The sequence below is a fragment of the Dermacentor variabilis genome, chromosome 3, assembly GCF_050947875.1.
Source record: "Dermacentor variabilis isolate Ectoservices chromosome 3, ASM5094787v1, whole genome shotgun sequence".
In the NCBI taxonomy this organism is placed as follows: domain Eukaryota; kingdom Metazoa; phylum Arthropoda; class Arachnida; order Ixodida; family Ixodidae; genus Dermacentor; species Dermacentor variabilis.
Window position 1 is genome coordinate 178,371,385 of NC_134570.1, and position 18,006 is coordinate 178,389,390.

Below are 18,006 nucleotides of genomic sequence, written 5' to 3' on the forward strand. Positions count from 1 at the left end.
TGCGTGGTATGTCTTATGGTAACTGCCTGTGATTTATTCTGACAATGTGTGGTGCATATGTAATGAAACACTAAGAGTGGTTTGGTACAGTTTATTTTGATGAGTGTTATGTCGGAACAGTAGTGGGACCTGCTCAGTCACGAAAATTGGCAAAGAACACGCTAACACCATACTTCTCATTTGAACCGCCTAAAACAGTATTTCAACAACACAGAGTTACTAAAGAAAACACATGGTACTGATAGTATACTGCTGCTTTATATTTCTCGATGGTGACAAAGCAAACAGCAGTAAGCGTGAACTAACACTAAAACGGAGAATTCTTGGTTTCCTACAGCATGGACCACATCACATTTTCTACAAAAAAATTGTAATAACCTGAGAACTTGGGCAAGTACAGCTCTACCGCCAGAGCACACGCATCTCTCCCACACATACTTCTCATTTGAACCGCTTAAAACAGTATTTCAACAACACAGATCTAGTAAAGAAAACACACGATACTGATAGCATACTGCTGCTTTATATTTCTCGATGGTGAGAAAGGAAAGAGCAGTAAGCGTGAACTAACACTAAAACGGAGAATTCTTGGTTTCCTACAACAAGGACCACACCATATTTTCTACAAAAAAAATTGTAATATCCTGAGAACTTGGACGAGTACAGCTCTACCGCCAGAGCACACCCATCTCTCCCACACATACTTTGTTCGTCTGCGTCTGCATATATTCCAAAATTCGTTTCGTGATTACATGTTGACTGTATACACAGAAATCGTAAGTAAAACATTCTGGTAAAACCAACGTTGCATTGATATCTTTGTAAGCTATAGCAATTTAAACATCCCTCTGCACATTGTATCAGTAACGGAGACATGCAAACATATAACATGCAAGTAAATATAGCATATTTAAATAGTTACATGGTTTCTGCTTTTTACAATAGTCAGAAATAAATAGCCATGCCTTCTTTCTTCTTTTTTTTTGCGTGGTATTTCTTATGGTAACTGCCTGTGATTTATTCTGACAATGTGTGGTGCATATGTAATGAAACACTAAGAGTGGTTTGGTACGGTTTATTTTGATGAGTTTTATGTCGGCATAGTAGTGGGACTTTCTCAGTCACGAAAATTGGCAAAGAACAAGGTAACACGCAAAAAGCAGTTACTGAATGGCTAAATAAAAAAAAAAACGAGTAACGCGAAGAGTCTCTTAAATATAATACACCATACTAATAACCAATGGCTATGCTTTGGGAATGCCTGCGAGCTGACCTTATATGATCTGGTTTTATGCAGGAATTAATTTTTCCTAGCGTATAACTAAGGTGTACCATTCTTGGTGATCATAAGATAGTTATATACTGCCGTCCGGTGCTACTTTCATTCGGCGCCTAGCAACACCTAGTGAAATCCAGTGTTCACGAAGCTGACAGCAAGCGATGAAAACCTGACAGATCGCAAAAATACGGGAAGAACCACAGAGAGCTATCTCTTAAAAATGACGTATAATGAGCATGGTGGCTGGAACTTCTGTTCCATCCAGAGTTCTCACGGCTTTCAAGAGGACAGAGCCGTCACACGAAGCTCCTCGCGAGGCACAAAATGCACATTGTGTTCCGTGTACGCCAGAGTGAAGTCCCACTGCTGCACTGCATACACTGGGGAAGTACAGTTTGTCACAGGGAGTACGTAGCGGGGAGTTCTGTTGCATTGCCGATATACTTTGGTAGAACGGATGGCGCTTGTACACTGATGTTGCTCTCACAATCGCCGAGATTCCATCGCCTGGACTGCTTGTTCGTCTCTACTAGGCGAACAGTGATCCAAATAAAACCGCCCAAGATGACTCCAGATCCGCAGATTATGAAAAGCTTGTCATAGGCTCCGACGACGTCCCTGAAATAACCTGAAAAGAACGGACGAGAAGAAAGGGGGTTAACCGAGGGGCCCGATGTTTATTAGTCATATCATAAGAAGCCAACAAACACTGACACCAAGGACAACATAGGGGAAATTACTTGTGCTTAATAAATGAAATAAAGAAACGATGAAGTAATGGAAATAAAAGTGGATGAAAAAACAACTTGCCGCACGTGGGAACCGAACCCACAACCTTCGCATTTCGCGTGCGATGCTCTACCAATTGAGCTACCGCGGCGTCGTTTTCCCATCCACTTTCTTGGGTATTTATGTGTCCTTGTAGAACCCTGGGAGTGTTAGCCAGCGCCATCACTCACAGACCTTGGCGGCGGACGTGGAACGTCTTTTTTTTTTGCCGCAGGCGTCACGAGAACGTGATCTTTTAGGGTGAAGGCAACTGGTCAATAAACCCACATATGCTACCTGAAGGCATCAATGTTGCCGGATTCGAGACCCTCGTTATGTAATGAACGAGAAGAAAGGGGGTTAACCAAGGGGCCCGATGTTTATTAGTCATATCATAAGAAGCCAACAAACACTGACACCAAGGACAACATAGGGGAAATTACTTGTGCTTAATAAATGAAATAAAGAAACGATGAAGTAATGGAAATTAAAGTGGATGAAAAAACAACTTGCTGCAGGTGGGAACCGAACCCACAACCTTCGCATTTCGCGTGCGATGCTCTACCAATTGAGCTACCGCGGCGTCGTTTTCCCATCCACTTTCTTGGGTATTTATGTGTCCTAGTAGAACCCTGGGAGTGTTAGCCAGCGCCACCACTCACAGACCTTGGCGGCGGACGTGGAACGTCTTTTTTTGCCGCAGAACGGAGTACTTTATTACATCTTTAGGCCGTGTGCTCTAAAATGCAGCAAAAATGTCATTTTGCGCTGACTAATTGGGGGGCGGATTCTAAAGCCAATGAATTAAATACATATGTCATGTGCATACTCTGTCTCTCCATGGAATACATTTCCAGATATTCTGGCTTGCGTGAAACCTTTCGCTTAGTCATCCCTGCCACAGCCACTATGTTGTATTTTCGCATTCTTCTTTGCTAGCCGCACAGTGATTGAATGTATTAGTTCTGTCACGTCAACGCCACTCCGTGTTCACGTGATCATGGATGGATGGATGGATTAAGGCTGTGAGCGTCACCAAACACTTTTTATTATTTTGCCTAATGTGCTACCTATCTTTCTGAAAAAAAAGAAGACACGCACACAAAGAATTCACAACATCGAAGTTTCTGAACCACAAATGGGAACTATGTTTTTGTACGCCCCCGTTGTTTGTGGTCTTCCTTCTTTCCTGCTGCAAAACCTCCAATCACCTCTCACTCAGCTGGTGCAACGCGCCGCCATCGTACAGTCCGAATCACATGTTCCGCAGTCCTGTCATTCGATGATCATGACGCCCCTTTATTATTGTGATAGAAATTATCAGGGCCCTCCAGGCTCATGTTTTCCATCTTCGTGGCTGTGATGTTGTGTATAAAGTCCAAGCGTGATAACATCATCGACGCGCGCCGTATGCTGTGTGTGCGAGTGAAAGCAGGCAAGGCTGAGACGATGATGGAGGCTCGATCTCGCGTGCGCAAGGGAGGAAAGTAGGGAGAGTGCGCATCGTCGTCCGTCGCGCGCAAGGCAACGACGGGGGGAGGCGCATGGAGGGGAGGCTTGTTCCACTGCGGAGGCTGCTGCGTATTGTGCGGCCGCACGGGCCCTCTCTTGAAAGCGATCTGCGATGACTACATAGTCCAGGTGCGCCTAGGGATGATAGCTTCGTGGGCGCTACTTTCCCGCCGCTTAGTTCGTGATGAAGCGCGAGGCAGCAAGAAGGTTAATTCCCTCGCGTCTAATGCCGTGCTTCCTCAATCCAGAATTGTGAAAGCGAGATTCCGCGGTCATCGAGGGAGATGTTTTCATGCTTGATTGTGCACTCGTGTATGTTAATTTATTCAGTGAGCGAATCTTCACAAGCTTATACGGCAGAAAAAGCTACTATCTTTACTTCGTATAGGTCTCAACTAAAGTTCTATATCTATCAATGCTTGGCCTTTACCACGAAACTGCGACTTTTTGCAACCACCTCCAGGCACTGAGGTAGAAAGCATCGAGCAATCAATCGCGTCTGCCGCACGCATACTTCTCTACGTTAATTCACTTCGCTGCTCCTTGTTCCTCAGTCCATCGCTCTCCCTCGACCAGCTGCTCCGCCGTAGAAATACCTGTCAACGTCACTGAATGCCTTTGTGATTTGAGTAAAGCTGTCGCGTTAAAGCCTGTGAGGACACATCGCGCACTGGTATCAGGATCTATCAATATACATTGCTTCGGAGATCTGACCATCTGATAACGTACCGACGTGTAACTTACGTCCAGGAGAAGGATCCGTACAACGACAGCGAATTAATTTATACGCGAGGTAATAACACAATGGTGCTTAAGTATACGGGGCGTTTATTTTTACCTCTGCCAAATTAAAAAAAGATATGGCTGTGGCTGATAGCACTGTTATAAACCTTGAATTAAACTACTCGATAAAGCCGCCCTTACTTCTAAGATAAATCAAAATGTCTAACTACATAATTTACATAATTACACTAATTATCTTTCTCAATTATTTGATTCACCACGCTTCATGTCTTTTATGTGATTTTCATGATGAAGCATAAACAATTACTTTTCATTTTCTCATTTATGACCGGCTAATTTGTCTGCGCAAATGTCACAAAAGGCACTGCATGTGCGGAATATTGTAAGCCTTTTTACCAAATACAATGGTTACGTTTACCGTATGCCAAAATGACTTAGTTTACGGAATTCGACTGGATTCGCAAATTTTGGAATTGAGACATTACTGTCCAAATATGCAGTATGCCTAATATCGAAATAAACCTACTGCGCAGAATAAATTAAGGTAATAAAATACTGGAGTGATGCGATATAGTATCGGTCTTTCATTGCAGAACCGAAACAGGTAACCGAAGGAGCTAGGGTCTATTTTTTTACACCTCTCAATAAGTTCAGTTTCCCAGTACTTATAAAAAGAAGTGAAATGCAAGCAAGATGTCACGATATGTTGTGCTACAGGCCTTGGCTGCTGTTGGTGTGGGGTAAGGCAGAAACCATAGTACATTCGTTAAAAGCAGGGTTGTGTAAGAAAAGAACAAAATTAAGCTTAAGGTATAGGACAAAAGGCACAACAAAGTCATATAAAAGCCTGAGAAAGGCGGGGGGGGGGGCGAGTTTGGTGAACCAAATAGGCAAGGGACAGCGAATGCGAAATAAACGCAATGGATGTAGGCCTTGGAGGCATATGAGCATTTGGCATGATCTCACAGGAAGGGAATGGTTCGGAGTTACGTATGTGCAGCCGGGCCTCGAACACTCACCGATTATCAACGGTTTGAAGAGCGACGTGACACCGGAGAATCCGGACACCATGCCGTAGGCCATGGAGACGCGATCGATGCCCACGTATTCCGCCAGTAGCACCGAGAACAAGCAAATTGCAACGCCGATGCAGAAGGCGATCGCCGTGGCGAAGGCAAACACGGTGACGTAGCTCGAGGCCATGGGAAGCAGCACGAACAGCGACCCGAGGCACAGGAACGAGACGGTCAGTAGCGTCTGGCGACCGATGTAGCCCCTGTTGAGGAAAAACAGAGCGCATAAGCTTGAAATGTTTTATTTATTCTATCATTCGAAATAAAATCAACCTCAAATTTCACTCCATGGACTCCCAGGGCTAGTCTTGCACGCATACGCAAGCACAAAAGAGAGCGGGCGTGTGGATCGTGCCGCGGTAGCTTAACTGGTAAAGCACCGAGCGTGTAATGCGGAGAATGTGAATTCTGTTCCCACTAACAAAAAGTTAGCTCTTCATCCACTTTCATTTCTCTTTGCCCTATTCCGTTCCAGTTCATTTCTTTAATGAGTAGATATACAGGCTTGCACAAGTATACAGAAGGGGGTGCCAGAGCATGTGGCTGAAACGGGACCTCCTGTCAGAAAATATACACATTACAGCAAATACACAGCATGAAACAGCAATACAGTAGTCACTAAGTGGAAGATTATACAAATTAAATGTAGTACAAACTGCAAAATAATATAAGGTCAATAGCTAGTAGTAGAATTAAAACAATAGTTTAATGCATTCGCAACACAACAAACCAAAAACATTTATAAAGGCTACAAATGAAAAAAAAATACAAAAGAAAAAGAAAAAACGGAAAGAAAATGAGCAGGAGTGAAGTGAATAGCAAAGATATGTGGATTATTTTGGTTATCTAGTAGAAAAGTAAGTAATGCTTTCTTGAAGAAACCTAAAGACGAATAGTGCTTGACATTTAGTGGGAGGCTATTCCAAGTAGATAATGCTGCGAAATATCCAGATTGTTTTCCGTAATTAGTATGCATTAGTGACAATAAGAAATGGTTGTTAGCTGAAAATCCTGTGCGCTTCAAGGTAAGCAAAGTATCCTCAGAAAATATATTTACTGGTGGAGGATTAGGTGTTACCTTAAATAACATTACGGCTAATTTATATTTACCATGATTTTTTTACTGAAAGTACTCTGCGGTTCAGAAGCATATCAGAAGCATTGCAGTAGAATGAGCTGAACGACAGTACCCGCATGGCTTAATTCCGCAAATGCTGTAGTGGTGCTATAGAGTTGGATATGTGTTACCCTATGGTGTAATGCAATGACTGAGATGGCTGTGAATAAAAGAATAATACAAGGTTAGCAATGTTGGTTTGCTAAAATAATATCTAGATGTAAGTAAAACTCTAATACCAGGATAAATTTTGGGCTTCAAATAGGCGAGATGCTTCGTTATTTTTTAAGATTGAGTCAAGAATTATACCAAGAAATGAGCATTCATTAACTGCACTCATGTCAGATTGAATTCTGGTGACCAATGATTCGATTGAAAAAGCATAAAAGACGTTTCGGTAGGCTTCATTCTTAGCGAGTTAAGCTGGCACGACGTTAAAATATTTTTTTTCAGATCAGTGTTTAGCTAAGTACTCAGAGAATTTAGTGAACGATCGGTTGAAGGAATGTGGTGTCGTCAGCGTAAAGGAAGGCCTCAGTTTCTAGTAAACAACCGGGTAAATCGCTTATATAGAGCAGGAATAGTAGTGGGCCAAGTACATACCCCTGCGGAACCCCTTTATTGGTTGTTCTGAAATTAGAAATTGAGGAACCAAAATACACAGCTTGTTGTCTATCTGTTAGGTAACTTTTTATACGTGCTAATGCTGCGTCATCGACGCCTACTGCCCGTAGTTTAGCGACTAAGATGACGTGGCTTGTGGATTCAAATGCTTTGGATAGATCGATAAAAACTGATCCTGCTCCGGAACTGGCACCTATAGCGCTTTCTATTTTTTCAATGAAAGAAAGTATAGCAAAGTCAGTCGAGAATCCTACCCTAAACCCTAATTTATTTGGCGAAAGAACGTTAAATTTTGAGGAGTATCTGGTCGAGCGCTTTTCAATACATTTTTCAATAACCTTGTTAGAGAAAGGAAGAATAGCAATAGGGCGCTAATTAGAAACGTAGCAGCGGTCACCCTTTCTAAATACTGCAATTATTTCTGCATTTTTGTGAAACATACCCTTTAATTTCGCAGTGTTTTCTATGGCTTTATTGACTGGCACATCGTTGTAACTCAACTGAGAGTCAGCGCCAGAACCGAAAAAAGTCCAAATAACGCTCACCATACATGTTGTACACGCATTCGGTAGGAAAATTAAAATAACTTGCAGGACAACACATAAGACTAATACGGATGTCGCCCTTCTTGGGTAGCAGATCTCGCTCAATACTGACTAGCCAGGGCCAGGAAGTACTGCGCGAAGCAGAGGTTTCGTGACATGCCCGATGGGTGCTCTGGTCTTATCAGTATTTGGAATTGTGTCGCGTCATCGCGCCAAATATTCGTGTTACTCTGTGAATCATGGGTGGAGGGCAACAATCTACTTCAAGTAGAATTTACAGTGAATATGTTATGCTCCGCGATTCCGTTTTAAGCTCAGTATATCAGTCCACCTTGTAACTATGAATCAGTTCATTGAAGTTATCGGCATAGAAATATGACCGCGAAGTGTCATCATCATCATCATCAGCCTCGTTACGCCCACTGCAGGGCAAAGGCCTCTCCCATACTTCTCCAACAACCCCGGTCATGTACTAATTGTGGCCACGTCGTCCCTGCAAACTTCATAATCTCATCCGTCCACCAAACTTTCTGCCGCCCCCTGCTACGCTTCCCTTCCCTTGGAATCCAGTCCGTAATCCTTAATGACTACCGGTTATCTTCCCTCCTCATTACATGTCCTGCCCATGCCCATTTCTTTTTCTTGATTTTAACTAAGATGTCATTTCCTCGCGTTTGTTCCCTCACCCAATCTAGTTTTATCCCTTAACGTTACACCTATCATTCTTCTTTCCATAACTTGTTGCGTCGTCCTCAATTTAAATAGAACCCTTTTCGTAAGCCTCCAGGTTTCTGCCCCGTACGTGAGTACTGGTAAGACACAGCTGTTACGCACTTTTCGCTTGAGGGACAATAGAAACCTGCTGTTCATGATCTGAGAATGCCTGCAAAACGCATCCCAGCGTATTCTTATTCTTCTGATTATTTCAGTCTCATGACCCGGATCCCCCGTCACTAACTGCCCTAAGTAGATGTATTCCCTTACCTATTATTTCCAGTGCCTCTCTACATATTGTAAATTGCTGTTCTCTTCCGAGATTGTTAAACATTACTTTAGTTTTCTGCAGATTAATTTTTAGACCCACCCTTCTGCTTTGCCTCTACAGGTCAGTGAGCACGCATTGCAATTGGTCCCCTGAGTTACTAAGCAAGGCAAAATCATCAGCGAATCGCAAGTTACTAAGGTATTCTCCATTAACTTTTATCCCCCATTCTTCCCAATCCAGGTCTCTGAATACCTCCTGTAAACGCGCTGTGAGTAGCATGGGAGAGATCGTATCTCCCTGCCTGACGCCTTTCTTTATTGGGATTTTGTTGCTTTCTTTATGGAGGACTACGGTGGCTGTGCAGCCGCTATGGATATTTTTCACTATCTTTATATACGGCTCGTCTACACCCTGATTCCGTAATGCCTCCATGACTGCTGAGGTTTCGACAGAATCAAACGCTTTCTCGTAATCTATGAAAGCTATATATAAGGGTTGGTTATATTCCGCACATTTCTCTATCACCTGATGGATAGTGTGAATATGGTCTATTGTTGAGTAGCCTTTACGGAATCGCGCCTGGTCCTTTGTTTGACAGAAGTCTAAGGTGTTCCTGATTCTATTTGCGATTACCTTAGTAAATAGTTTGTAGGCAATTACCAGTAAGCTGATCGGTCTATAATTTTTCAAGTCTTTGGCGTCCCCTTTCTTATGGATTACGATTATGTTAGCGTTCTTCAAAGATTCCGGTACGCTCGAGGTCATGAGGCATTGCGTATACAGGGTGGCCAGTTTCTCTAGAACAATCTGCCCACCATCCTTCAACAAATCTGCTGTTACCTGATCCTCCCCAGCTGCCTTCTCCCTTTGCATAGCTCCCAAGGCTTTCTTTACTTCTTCCGGCGTTACCTGTGGGATTTGAAATTCCTCTAGACTATTCTATCTCACATCATCGTCGTAGGTGCCAATGGTACTGTATAAAGCTCTATAGAACTCCTCAGCCATTATACACAGTTCGCGAAGTGTCACGAACTGTGTGTAGGCCAGGTCACGTAGATCCGCGCCCGCTCCGCTAGTGTCTCTGTGCATTGACATATCAGGGCAATTTTTCGTTACAATAACCCTAAGTATGGTGGCTTCTTTCCGGCACATGTACTGTTTAATAAGTTTTCGTGCATGCATGAATGCGCAGTTCACTGATCGGTCGTAGATTGTCTGCAGACAGCGAAGGACTTGCGTCATGGCGCGTTATCTTATTTTATGCATGAGACCTTGCAATGCAGGGGTCGAACTCTACCGCAGATACAGAATTTTCGTCCAAGAGGTAGCAACCAACCAATTCTGGATGGATATGAGCAGAAGTTGTCGCACTGAGGCCAATGAAAATCGCTGTTGCATTAACCCCACGAATCACCTACAGATAGCACTAATCACTAAAACTAGACGCAAATAACTTGGTGGTGCAACCCACCGCCCCGTTTCAAGAGGGGACGATCATAGCATCCATCCATCCATCCATAGGCCCATAGTTGCAGGGCGCCACCACTCAAAGAGCGGTCACAACCACGAAACTCGTATGGACCATTTAATCCTTGAAAGACAAAAATCGTAATCTGTCCGAATCACAGGCTTTGACTACTACAGAGACAACAGGCCCTGCATCGACTTTCTCTGGCTAAGATGATGGAGACCATGCGGTACTAAATTTCCCGCATTAACAGGCCGTCTTCCGTATATACAGTGCAGGGCAGTATCGAAGATGCATGCGGAAGACCTATAGCCGTATTCTTCTGCGCGGCTCCTCTAGCCACCCTTAATTTTTTACCCGGCAGCGCAATTTTCGGACAGCAGGAGGCAACGAGACAAGACAACGAGGGGACGATACGCGGCTCGGGGCTTCTTGGTAAGCGCTGAAAACTTGTTCCTTCCTCTTACTTTTTTTTTCACAAAGGTTTTAAGCGCTGTTCAATTTCGCTGAAGATACAGCAGATACCTAGGCGCGTTCAAGGCCGAATGCGTGCGTGATATTCGAAAAACTCGATGTTAGTACCACTGGGAGTTGACACTATATCGTGCAACGTACGACTAGGGCAGACAAATTGACGGATCTCTTAGGCATGTAGGGCCCTCTCGACTGTACTTTTCGGCGATAAGGTAGCCTTGCCACCTGCGGGATTATCCGACTGAGTTATGTCGCATGCTCGGTTGCGATAGTCAAAAGTTCAAATCCTCGTTTTTTTTTATTAACGATGGGATGCCTGACTTCGATCTCCTCCAGTGCACTACATCTGCAGGCTTGGAGTGACGCCTAACACAGGCAAAAGATGCCGAGAGCAACTGGGGCTATAGTAATCCAGGTACAACCAAATTATGAAGGGCCACTGAGCTTCAACAAAGACACTCCCTCACCAGAATAGGAATTGGACACCCTGGTACAGTATTCGGCCAGCCTTTCCCTGATTATTCATACAATGTACACATCGCCCTCAGTCGCCAGCAGCTACGGAGCACCTGACCAAGGCGGCGGTCAGACCTGTAATGCAGCAGAGGGTGCTAAGAATCTCTCGAGCCGGACAGGCCCAATGGAAACTGGCCCTGGCAATCGTCAACAGCCGACCTCTGTCGAGTGAGGCTAGCTTAGCAGGGTTCTTTGAGGAACTATCAGATATTGTTTGAGATATCATTGGCCCTTGCGAGATTAGAACTGGTGCTCACTAACGGCCATGTCCTCTGATATGGAGGTCTCCCTGATGAGGAGAAATACGGGATAGGATTCCTAATTCATAAGGACATACCGGGAAACATTGACGAATTCTACAGCATTAAAGACGGGGTGGCAGTTGTCGTAATCATTCTTAATAAGAGGCATAGCTTAAAGGTAGTACAAGCCTACGCTTCAAGATACAGACACGATAATGATAAAGCATATCAGTTTTATGAAGATGTTGAATTAGCGAGTGATAAAAGTGCAAACTCAGTATAGTGTAGTAATGGGCGACTTCAATGCAAAAATGAGGGAAAGCAGACTGGTGAAAAAGTAATCGGCAACCGCGGTGTCGATTTTAAGAACTCTAGAGAGATGCTGGTAGAATTCGCAGAAATTAATAAGCTGAGAATAATGAACACCTTTTTCAGGAAACGTTGCAACAGAAAGTGGACGTTGAAAAGCCGTAATGGTGAAACAAGAAATGAAATTGTTTTCATACTTTCGGCCGATACCAGCATAGTGCAGGATGTAGAAGTGATAGGTAGGGTAAAGTGCAGTGATCACAGGTTCGTGAGGGCTAGGATTGACCTGAATTTAAAGGGAGAAAGAGTAAAATTGGTCAAGAAGAAACAGGTCAACCTAGAGGCAGTAAGGGTAGAGGCAGATAAATTTATGCTGGTGCTTGTCAACAAATGTGCTGCCTTAGAACAGAGAGATGAATGTGACATAGAGGCAATGAATGAAACCGTAACTAGGCTGCAATTGAAAGTGGGAGGTAAGGCACCAAGGCAACCAGTAGGCAAGCTCTCCGAAGTAACAGAGGACCTAATAAAGAAACGACAAAGAATGAAAGTCTCCAACAAAAGAGATACGATAGAATTCGCGGAACTGTCAAAACTGATCAAAAAGGCGAAAATAACTGATATTCGAAACTATAACGTGAGAAAGACTGAAAAAGCCGTAAAAAATCGACGCAGCAGGAAATCGGTGAGAAAGAAACTTGGCTTGGGACAAACCAAGGAAGTATGCACTGAAAGATAAGCACGGTAATATCATCAGCAATCTGGAAGATATAGTAAAAGCAGCGGAAGAATTGTATACTGACCTGTACAGTACCCAGAGGAGTCAGGATACCTCAGTTAGAAACAGTAATGAACAGGATACAGGAACTCCTGCTATAACTAGCGATGAAGTCAGACGGGCCTTGCAAGACATGAAACGGGGAAGAGCGGCAGGTGAAGAGAGAATAGCAGTCGATTTATTGAAAGATGGAAGAGACATAATGCTTGGAAAGCTGGCAGCTCTCTATACGAAGTGTCTATCGACTGCAAGAGTCACAGAAAACTGGTATATTGCAAACATACTAATCCACATGAAGGCAGACGTTAAAGAATCGAAAAATTATAGACCCATTAGCTTACTCCCAGTATTATATAAGATATCCACCAACATAATCTCCTATAGTATAAGGGCAACACTGGACTTTAGACAACCAATGGAACAAGCAGGTTTCAGGAAGAGACACTCTACAATGGATCACATCCATGTCATCAGTCACGTAATTCAGAAATCAGCGGAGTGCAATAAGCTTTATATATGGCTTGCATAGATTACGAAAAGGCATTTTATTCAGTAGAAATACCAGCAGTCAAGAGGCATTAGGTAATCAAGGAGTACAGACCGCTTATGCAAATATCCTGGAGAACATCTACAGAGATTCCACAGCTACCTTAATTCTCCACAAGAAAAGTAGGAAGATACCTATAAAGAAAGGGGTCATACAAGGTGACACAATCTCTCCAATGCCTTTCACTGCGTACTTGGAATAACTATTCAAGCTATTAAACTCGGAGGGCTTAGGAATTGGGCTTGACGACGAATACTTCAGCAATCTTCGGTTTGCCGACGGCATTGTTCTATTCAGCCACACTGCTGATGAGTTACAACAAATGATTGAGGACCTTAACAGAGAAATTGTAAGGACGGGGTTGAAGATTCACATGCAGAAGACAAAGATAATGATGAATAACCGGCAAAGGAACGAGAGTTCAGGATCGCCAGTCAGCCTCTAAAGTCTGTGAAATAGTACGTTTACCTAGGTCAATTATCACAGGGAACCCTGATCTTGAGAAGGAAATTCATAAAAGAATAAAAATGGTTTGGATCGCATACGGCAGGCGTTGTCAGCTCCTGACCAGAAGCTTACCATTGTCATCGAAAAGAAATGTATATAACCAGTGCATTTTACTGGCGCTGAAATATGGGGCAGAGACTTGGAGATATGAGAAAGAAGCATGAGAATAAGTTAAGGACCGCGCAAAGAGCGATGAAACGAAGGTTGCTAGGCATAACGTAAAGAGACAGAAAGAGAGCGGTTTGGATCAAAGAGCAGATGCGTATAGCTGATATTCTAATTGACATTAAGAGAAAAATTGGCGCTGGGTAGGGCACGCAATGCGCATGTTAGATAACCGTCGGACCATTATTGTTACAGAATGGGTACCAAGAGAAGGGAAACGCAGTAGAGGAAGGCAGAAGGCTAAGTGGTGCAATGAAATTAGGAAATTCGCAGGTGCTAGTTGGAATCGTTTGGCGCAGCACAGGGGTAATTGGAGATCGCAGGGAGAGGCCTTCGTCCTGCAGCGGATATAAAATAGGCGGATGAGGATGATAAGATACTATTTTAGATACTCTTTGGGTATCTTGTATCTGTATCATGATACATCTGGCAAGACGTGTATCAGTATCTGTATTTCCGATACATGAAATAATATATCGTGTGTATTAAGATACAAGATACTGCTATCGCGCCACCACCGTGAGAAACTATATAAACGTTGGCTGAACTCCTCTTCTCAAGCTGATACTGCGCAAATAAGCCACTCTAGTAAATCTATATGCAGCGACATTCTTTTTCTTTCAGCCAGAACCCACCAGCGAGGGCAGGCGATGAGGTCTGCGCGTCCTTATTAGTGGGGCAGAGTCACGCGTTGGCACTCGTGCCGTCTCGACAAAAACAAGACCGCGAACATCTGCGTGCAGCCGACCTTTAGTATCTAGATTTTTTTTCTTTGGTTCTTAGTAACGTCGGTGCCATGACACTTTCTGGTAGCCACCGCACTGTTCTGCGTACGCAAATGCGTACGGCGTCCTTGGTGCCAAATATGATGCCGCTACATTGTCATTAACGAAGTTTCTATTGCGTGGTGCTTTTTTACGAAGTCTCAAGAATGCAAGAACTGGGTTGCGTTGTAGTGGCTTTCACACATCAGCGATTTAAAGGATCCCGCGGATGTACGTTTGGTTGTCATGAACCAAAGCGTGGATGGCGCTGCTTCCGGAAGACATGGCATAAGGCGGCTCTTCTTTTTACACAATTGCTGCTCGCAAGCACAGAAAACAGCGGGGATCAATGGGAGCGGCCCCTTCAGTGACCAGCGCGCGGAAAACTGATGCAGAGCCGCTGAACCGCTCGTAAAGGCCCATTCAGACTAGGCCGACCCGACACGGACCGACGCCGTGCTCGCCGCCGACCGTCGGCTGATTGTCAGCGTCGGTACAGTGTGACAGAGGCGGCGACACAAAGGAAAAAACGCGGTCGCTGACAGTCGGCACACCGAAATCGGTGTCTGGTCTGCCTTTTGTGAGTGAGCCTTCACTGCATGGTCTGAGCCGGATCGCTCGTTTTGTCCTATCGTCTGCCACGGCAGCACTCGCTCGCGCTTGTTTGGTTTAATTGGTTTGGTCTCGTTCGCGCTTCTTTCGATTGTTATGGTTCGTAATTTTTTTTTTGTAATTTGACTGTACGCGCGACGCGAATTGTATAGTACCTTTTGGAAGCCACGCGGCACCAACGATTACACTTCAAGAATCAACGAGTCATTAGAAAAGCCGACGCGCTTGACACCCAGATCACATTTTCGACGATCGCCGACTATCCTCTCTCAATTATTCGCCTCAATATATCGCGAAATGAAAACACGTATGTAGCTGTGCTCAAATTGCGCATTAGGGAGTATCGTAATCGTCAGTGAATTTTTTTGACTACGTTACATGCATAAAAGGTAATACGTTTACAAGCAAGGTAAAATTCCAGAGCGTTATTTGCGCCATCGTGCAGAAACTTCATATTTACGTGCTTGAGCTGGTGGTGACCCGCTAGCTAGTCGGCAAGCAGAGTAATGACTCCCTTCAATTACAAAAGCTACAAGCAAAAAGTGCTGACAGCGCAGTATATACAAAGAGCATTCTTGCTAAGCTGCTAAAGCAGCCTCAATAAATTGTTTCAGAGTGAAAATATACTACAGCGCGAAAGACAAAAATGTTTATATACTAACAGACATTTTAATCAAATGAAACAAGGTGGCCAGAGTTAAGAAATTTCCAAGCAAGGAATTTTTGTGCGTACGCGCTTGCTGCAACATTATATATATTTACAAATTTGCGAATGTATCGAAGTATTTTAAATAGAAATGGCGCCTAGGCGCCCAGGCACGTCGCTCGATCAACATTTGCAAGTTAATGGGTGTGCCTCCGGCGTGTTTCCTCGTCTGGCCCGTGATCTCAGGTGTTGCAAGAATACTGACGCGTCGCGTGGCCCTCCGGTACTCGAACCCGTACTCGAACCCGTACTCGAACGCGAGCGATGGCTCTGCAGTACACAACGCTGCGTAGAGGAAGGCCGAACACATCTTTCCTGTCCCAAATTTCAGAGCGCAAGCGTGCACCACGTGGCAGCAGATAAAGGCGACACCGATCAGCCAACGCGCACAAAGCATGTAAAGTGCATTGGACGAAGCCATACGCAAGCTACATTTCACGACCACAGTCACCTACCCGTGCAAGACCTGCTTGCCAAAGGCTTTCTCGGGATGACTAGAAAGGCTGTTTGAAATGTTGCGACTGGAATGACGAAAATCGGTGCAGTCGCACGCGTAGGAATGCGATTTTTACGGCGCCCATTTCACATGATGGCGATTTCAACAGTGCGACTGGTGCGACACCCAGGGTTGCTTACTGCCAGGTTTCGTGGCACACGCCGCATAATTATTTTATTGTAATAAATAAATATTGTTGACCTGTCCTTATTAAGAGTAAATAATAGGCGTGTTCGGTCATTTAAAAACGTGTTTTAGCTTGAATTTGTTTTGGAGCGTGTAACGGTGGTTTCTGAATTTCAGTGCGAAAACACACGGCGTACGTAAACGAGAACTGTTCAGCGCTGTGTGTCGTCTCATGTGCTCTGTATGCCAATCTCCTTCTACGTGCGCTACAACAAATTACAAGGTGACCTATCAACAAGTCAATATAGCTACCCTCTCCGCATGTGCAGTATTCGGAAGTCGGCTGCAGCGAAGTCGAAGTGTCAGTGCAGCGAGATCCTCACACTATCCGTGCACAGAAGCGTCAGCTTCTGGAGAAATGATGCGTGTATCTGTCCTCTGTCCTGATGTCCTGATGTACGCATCTGTCCTGATGCGTACATCTGTCCCTGAAGGAGGCCGGAAATGATCTGCGTGTAATTGCTGAACGTGGAATAGAAATTGTGTTATGACATTCAACCTTAGCGCTAGCCTGGTTTGTCCATTGCGGTGCGCGTGCTGGGAATATATATAGAAGTTCTCTCTGAATGTTTCTAAAGGCGCAAAAGCCGGCCCACGAAAATTTTTGAGCAGCTACTGTGACTCGTGTTGAAACCTGTACGTGGCATCATGGTATTCTAAAAGACACGCCTGCCGTCTGGTTTGTTGTCCCGTGTCTCGCGCTTTTAGTATGCTGTGAACCTCTAACAAGAAGTCATATAATTACGTGCTATGCATAACGCAAGAACGTACACGCAGGGCAGCTGCACTTGCCGTAGTGTTTTTCGCCTTTCTGCTCAGCCTCGCACGCTGCTCACCGCTAGCCTGCCTTGTGCAAATAAATATTATTATTATAGTATTATTGTTATTAGATTTGCTGTAATTTATAGCAGTCATCTATATTTCCTGAGCTAATCATGTATTTAACCAGTATTAGATGAATATTGTTCCGACAGGGTAATGGTATTCCTTTCAATCTTGATTACTCAGCCAAAGTACAAAGGGAAACCTCAATGTTCATTGCTATCTCGTATTTCCAAACAGATTCTATTTGCAGAATTTTATGCCCGCTTGAATTCCCTACAGTTCAGTGCTCCAAGCTGGTAAAAACTGATTCCTTTTCTTGCTGTAGAAAGGCTGCTTCAATGTCAACAGCAAGTTATATTTAATAATTTCGAAAGTGTTAAGCAATGCCTACATCCCAAAGCATATCGAAGCGATTTTGTTTCATGAACAAAATCAACTTTTTCTTTCACCCTCTCATTAACACCCACGAAATGAAACTGTTCGCTTTCATAAATTGCAGGGTCCAAACATTCTGGAGTTTGTCCTGGGCATTTTTCCGTATCCTATAGCGTGCGTGTTTTTGTGATTTTCTGTTGTTGCAATCGCACTGATGTACGGATTCTTTTAAATATATTGGAACTAAGTAATTTATTGGCCTTTTATTTTTTTTTCAAGTACACAAGATGTGTCCAAGCAGTAATGACCACATTAATACGAAAAAAATGCAGATTCAGTGCACGCGTTGGAGTCTGTGTGAAGTTATTGTGAAGCGGTCAATTAAACGC

At 43.9% G+C, this 18,006-nt stretch overlaps 1 protein-coding gene across 1 annotated transcript in view; it reads right to left on the reverse strand.

The window, feature by feature from the left end:
- Positions 1 to 653: 653 nt before the first annotated feature.
- The window catches only part of LOC142576545 (monocarboxylate transporter 13-like), a 103,309-nt gene continuing 85,956 nt past the window's right edge, over positions 654 to 18,006 (reverse strand). Inside the window, exons 7-8 of the mRNA XM_075686711.1 lie at positions 5,323 to 5,579; positions 654 to 1,907 (exon numbers count right to left, since the gene is read on the reverse strand). Coding sequence (XP_075542826.1) covers positions 1,678 to 1,907; positions 5,323 to 5,579 — 487 coding nt within the window. The 3' untranslated portion in view covers positions 654 to 1,677. The remainder of the gene's footprint in view (positions 1,908 to 5,322; positions 5,580 to 18,006) is intronic.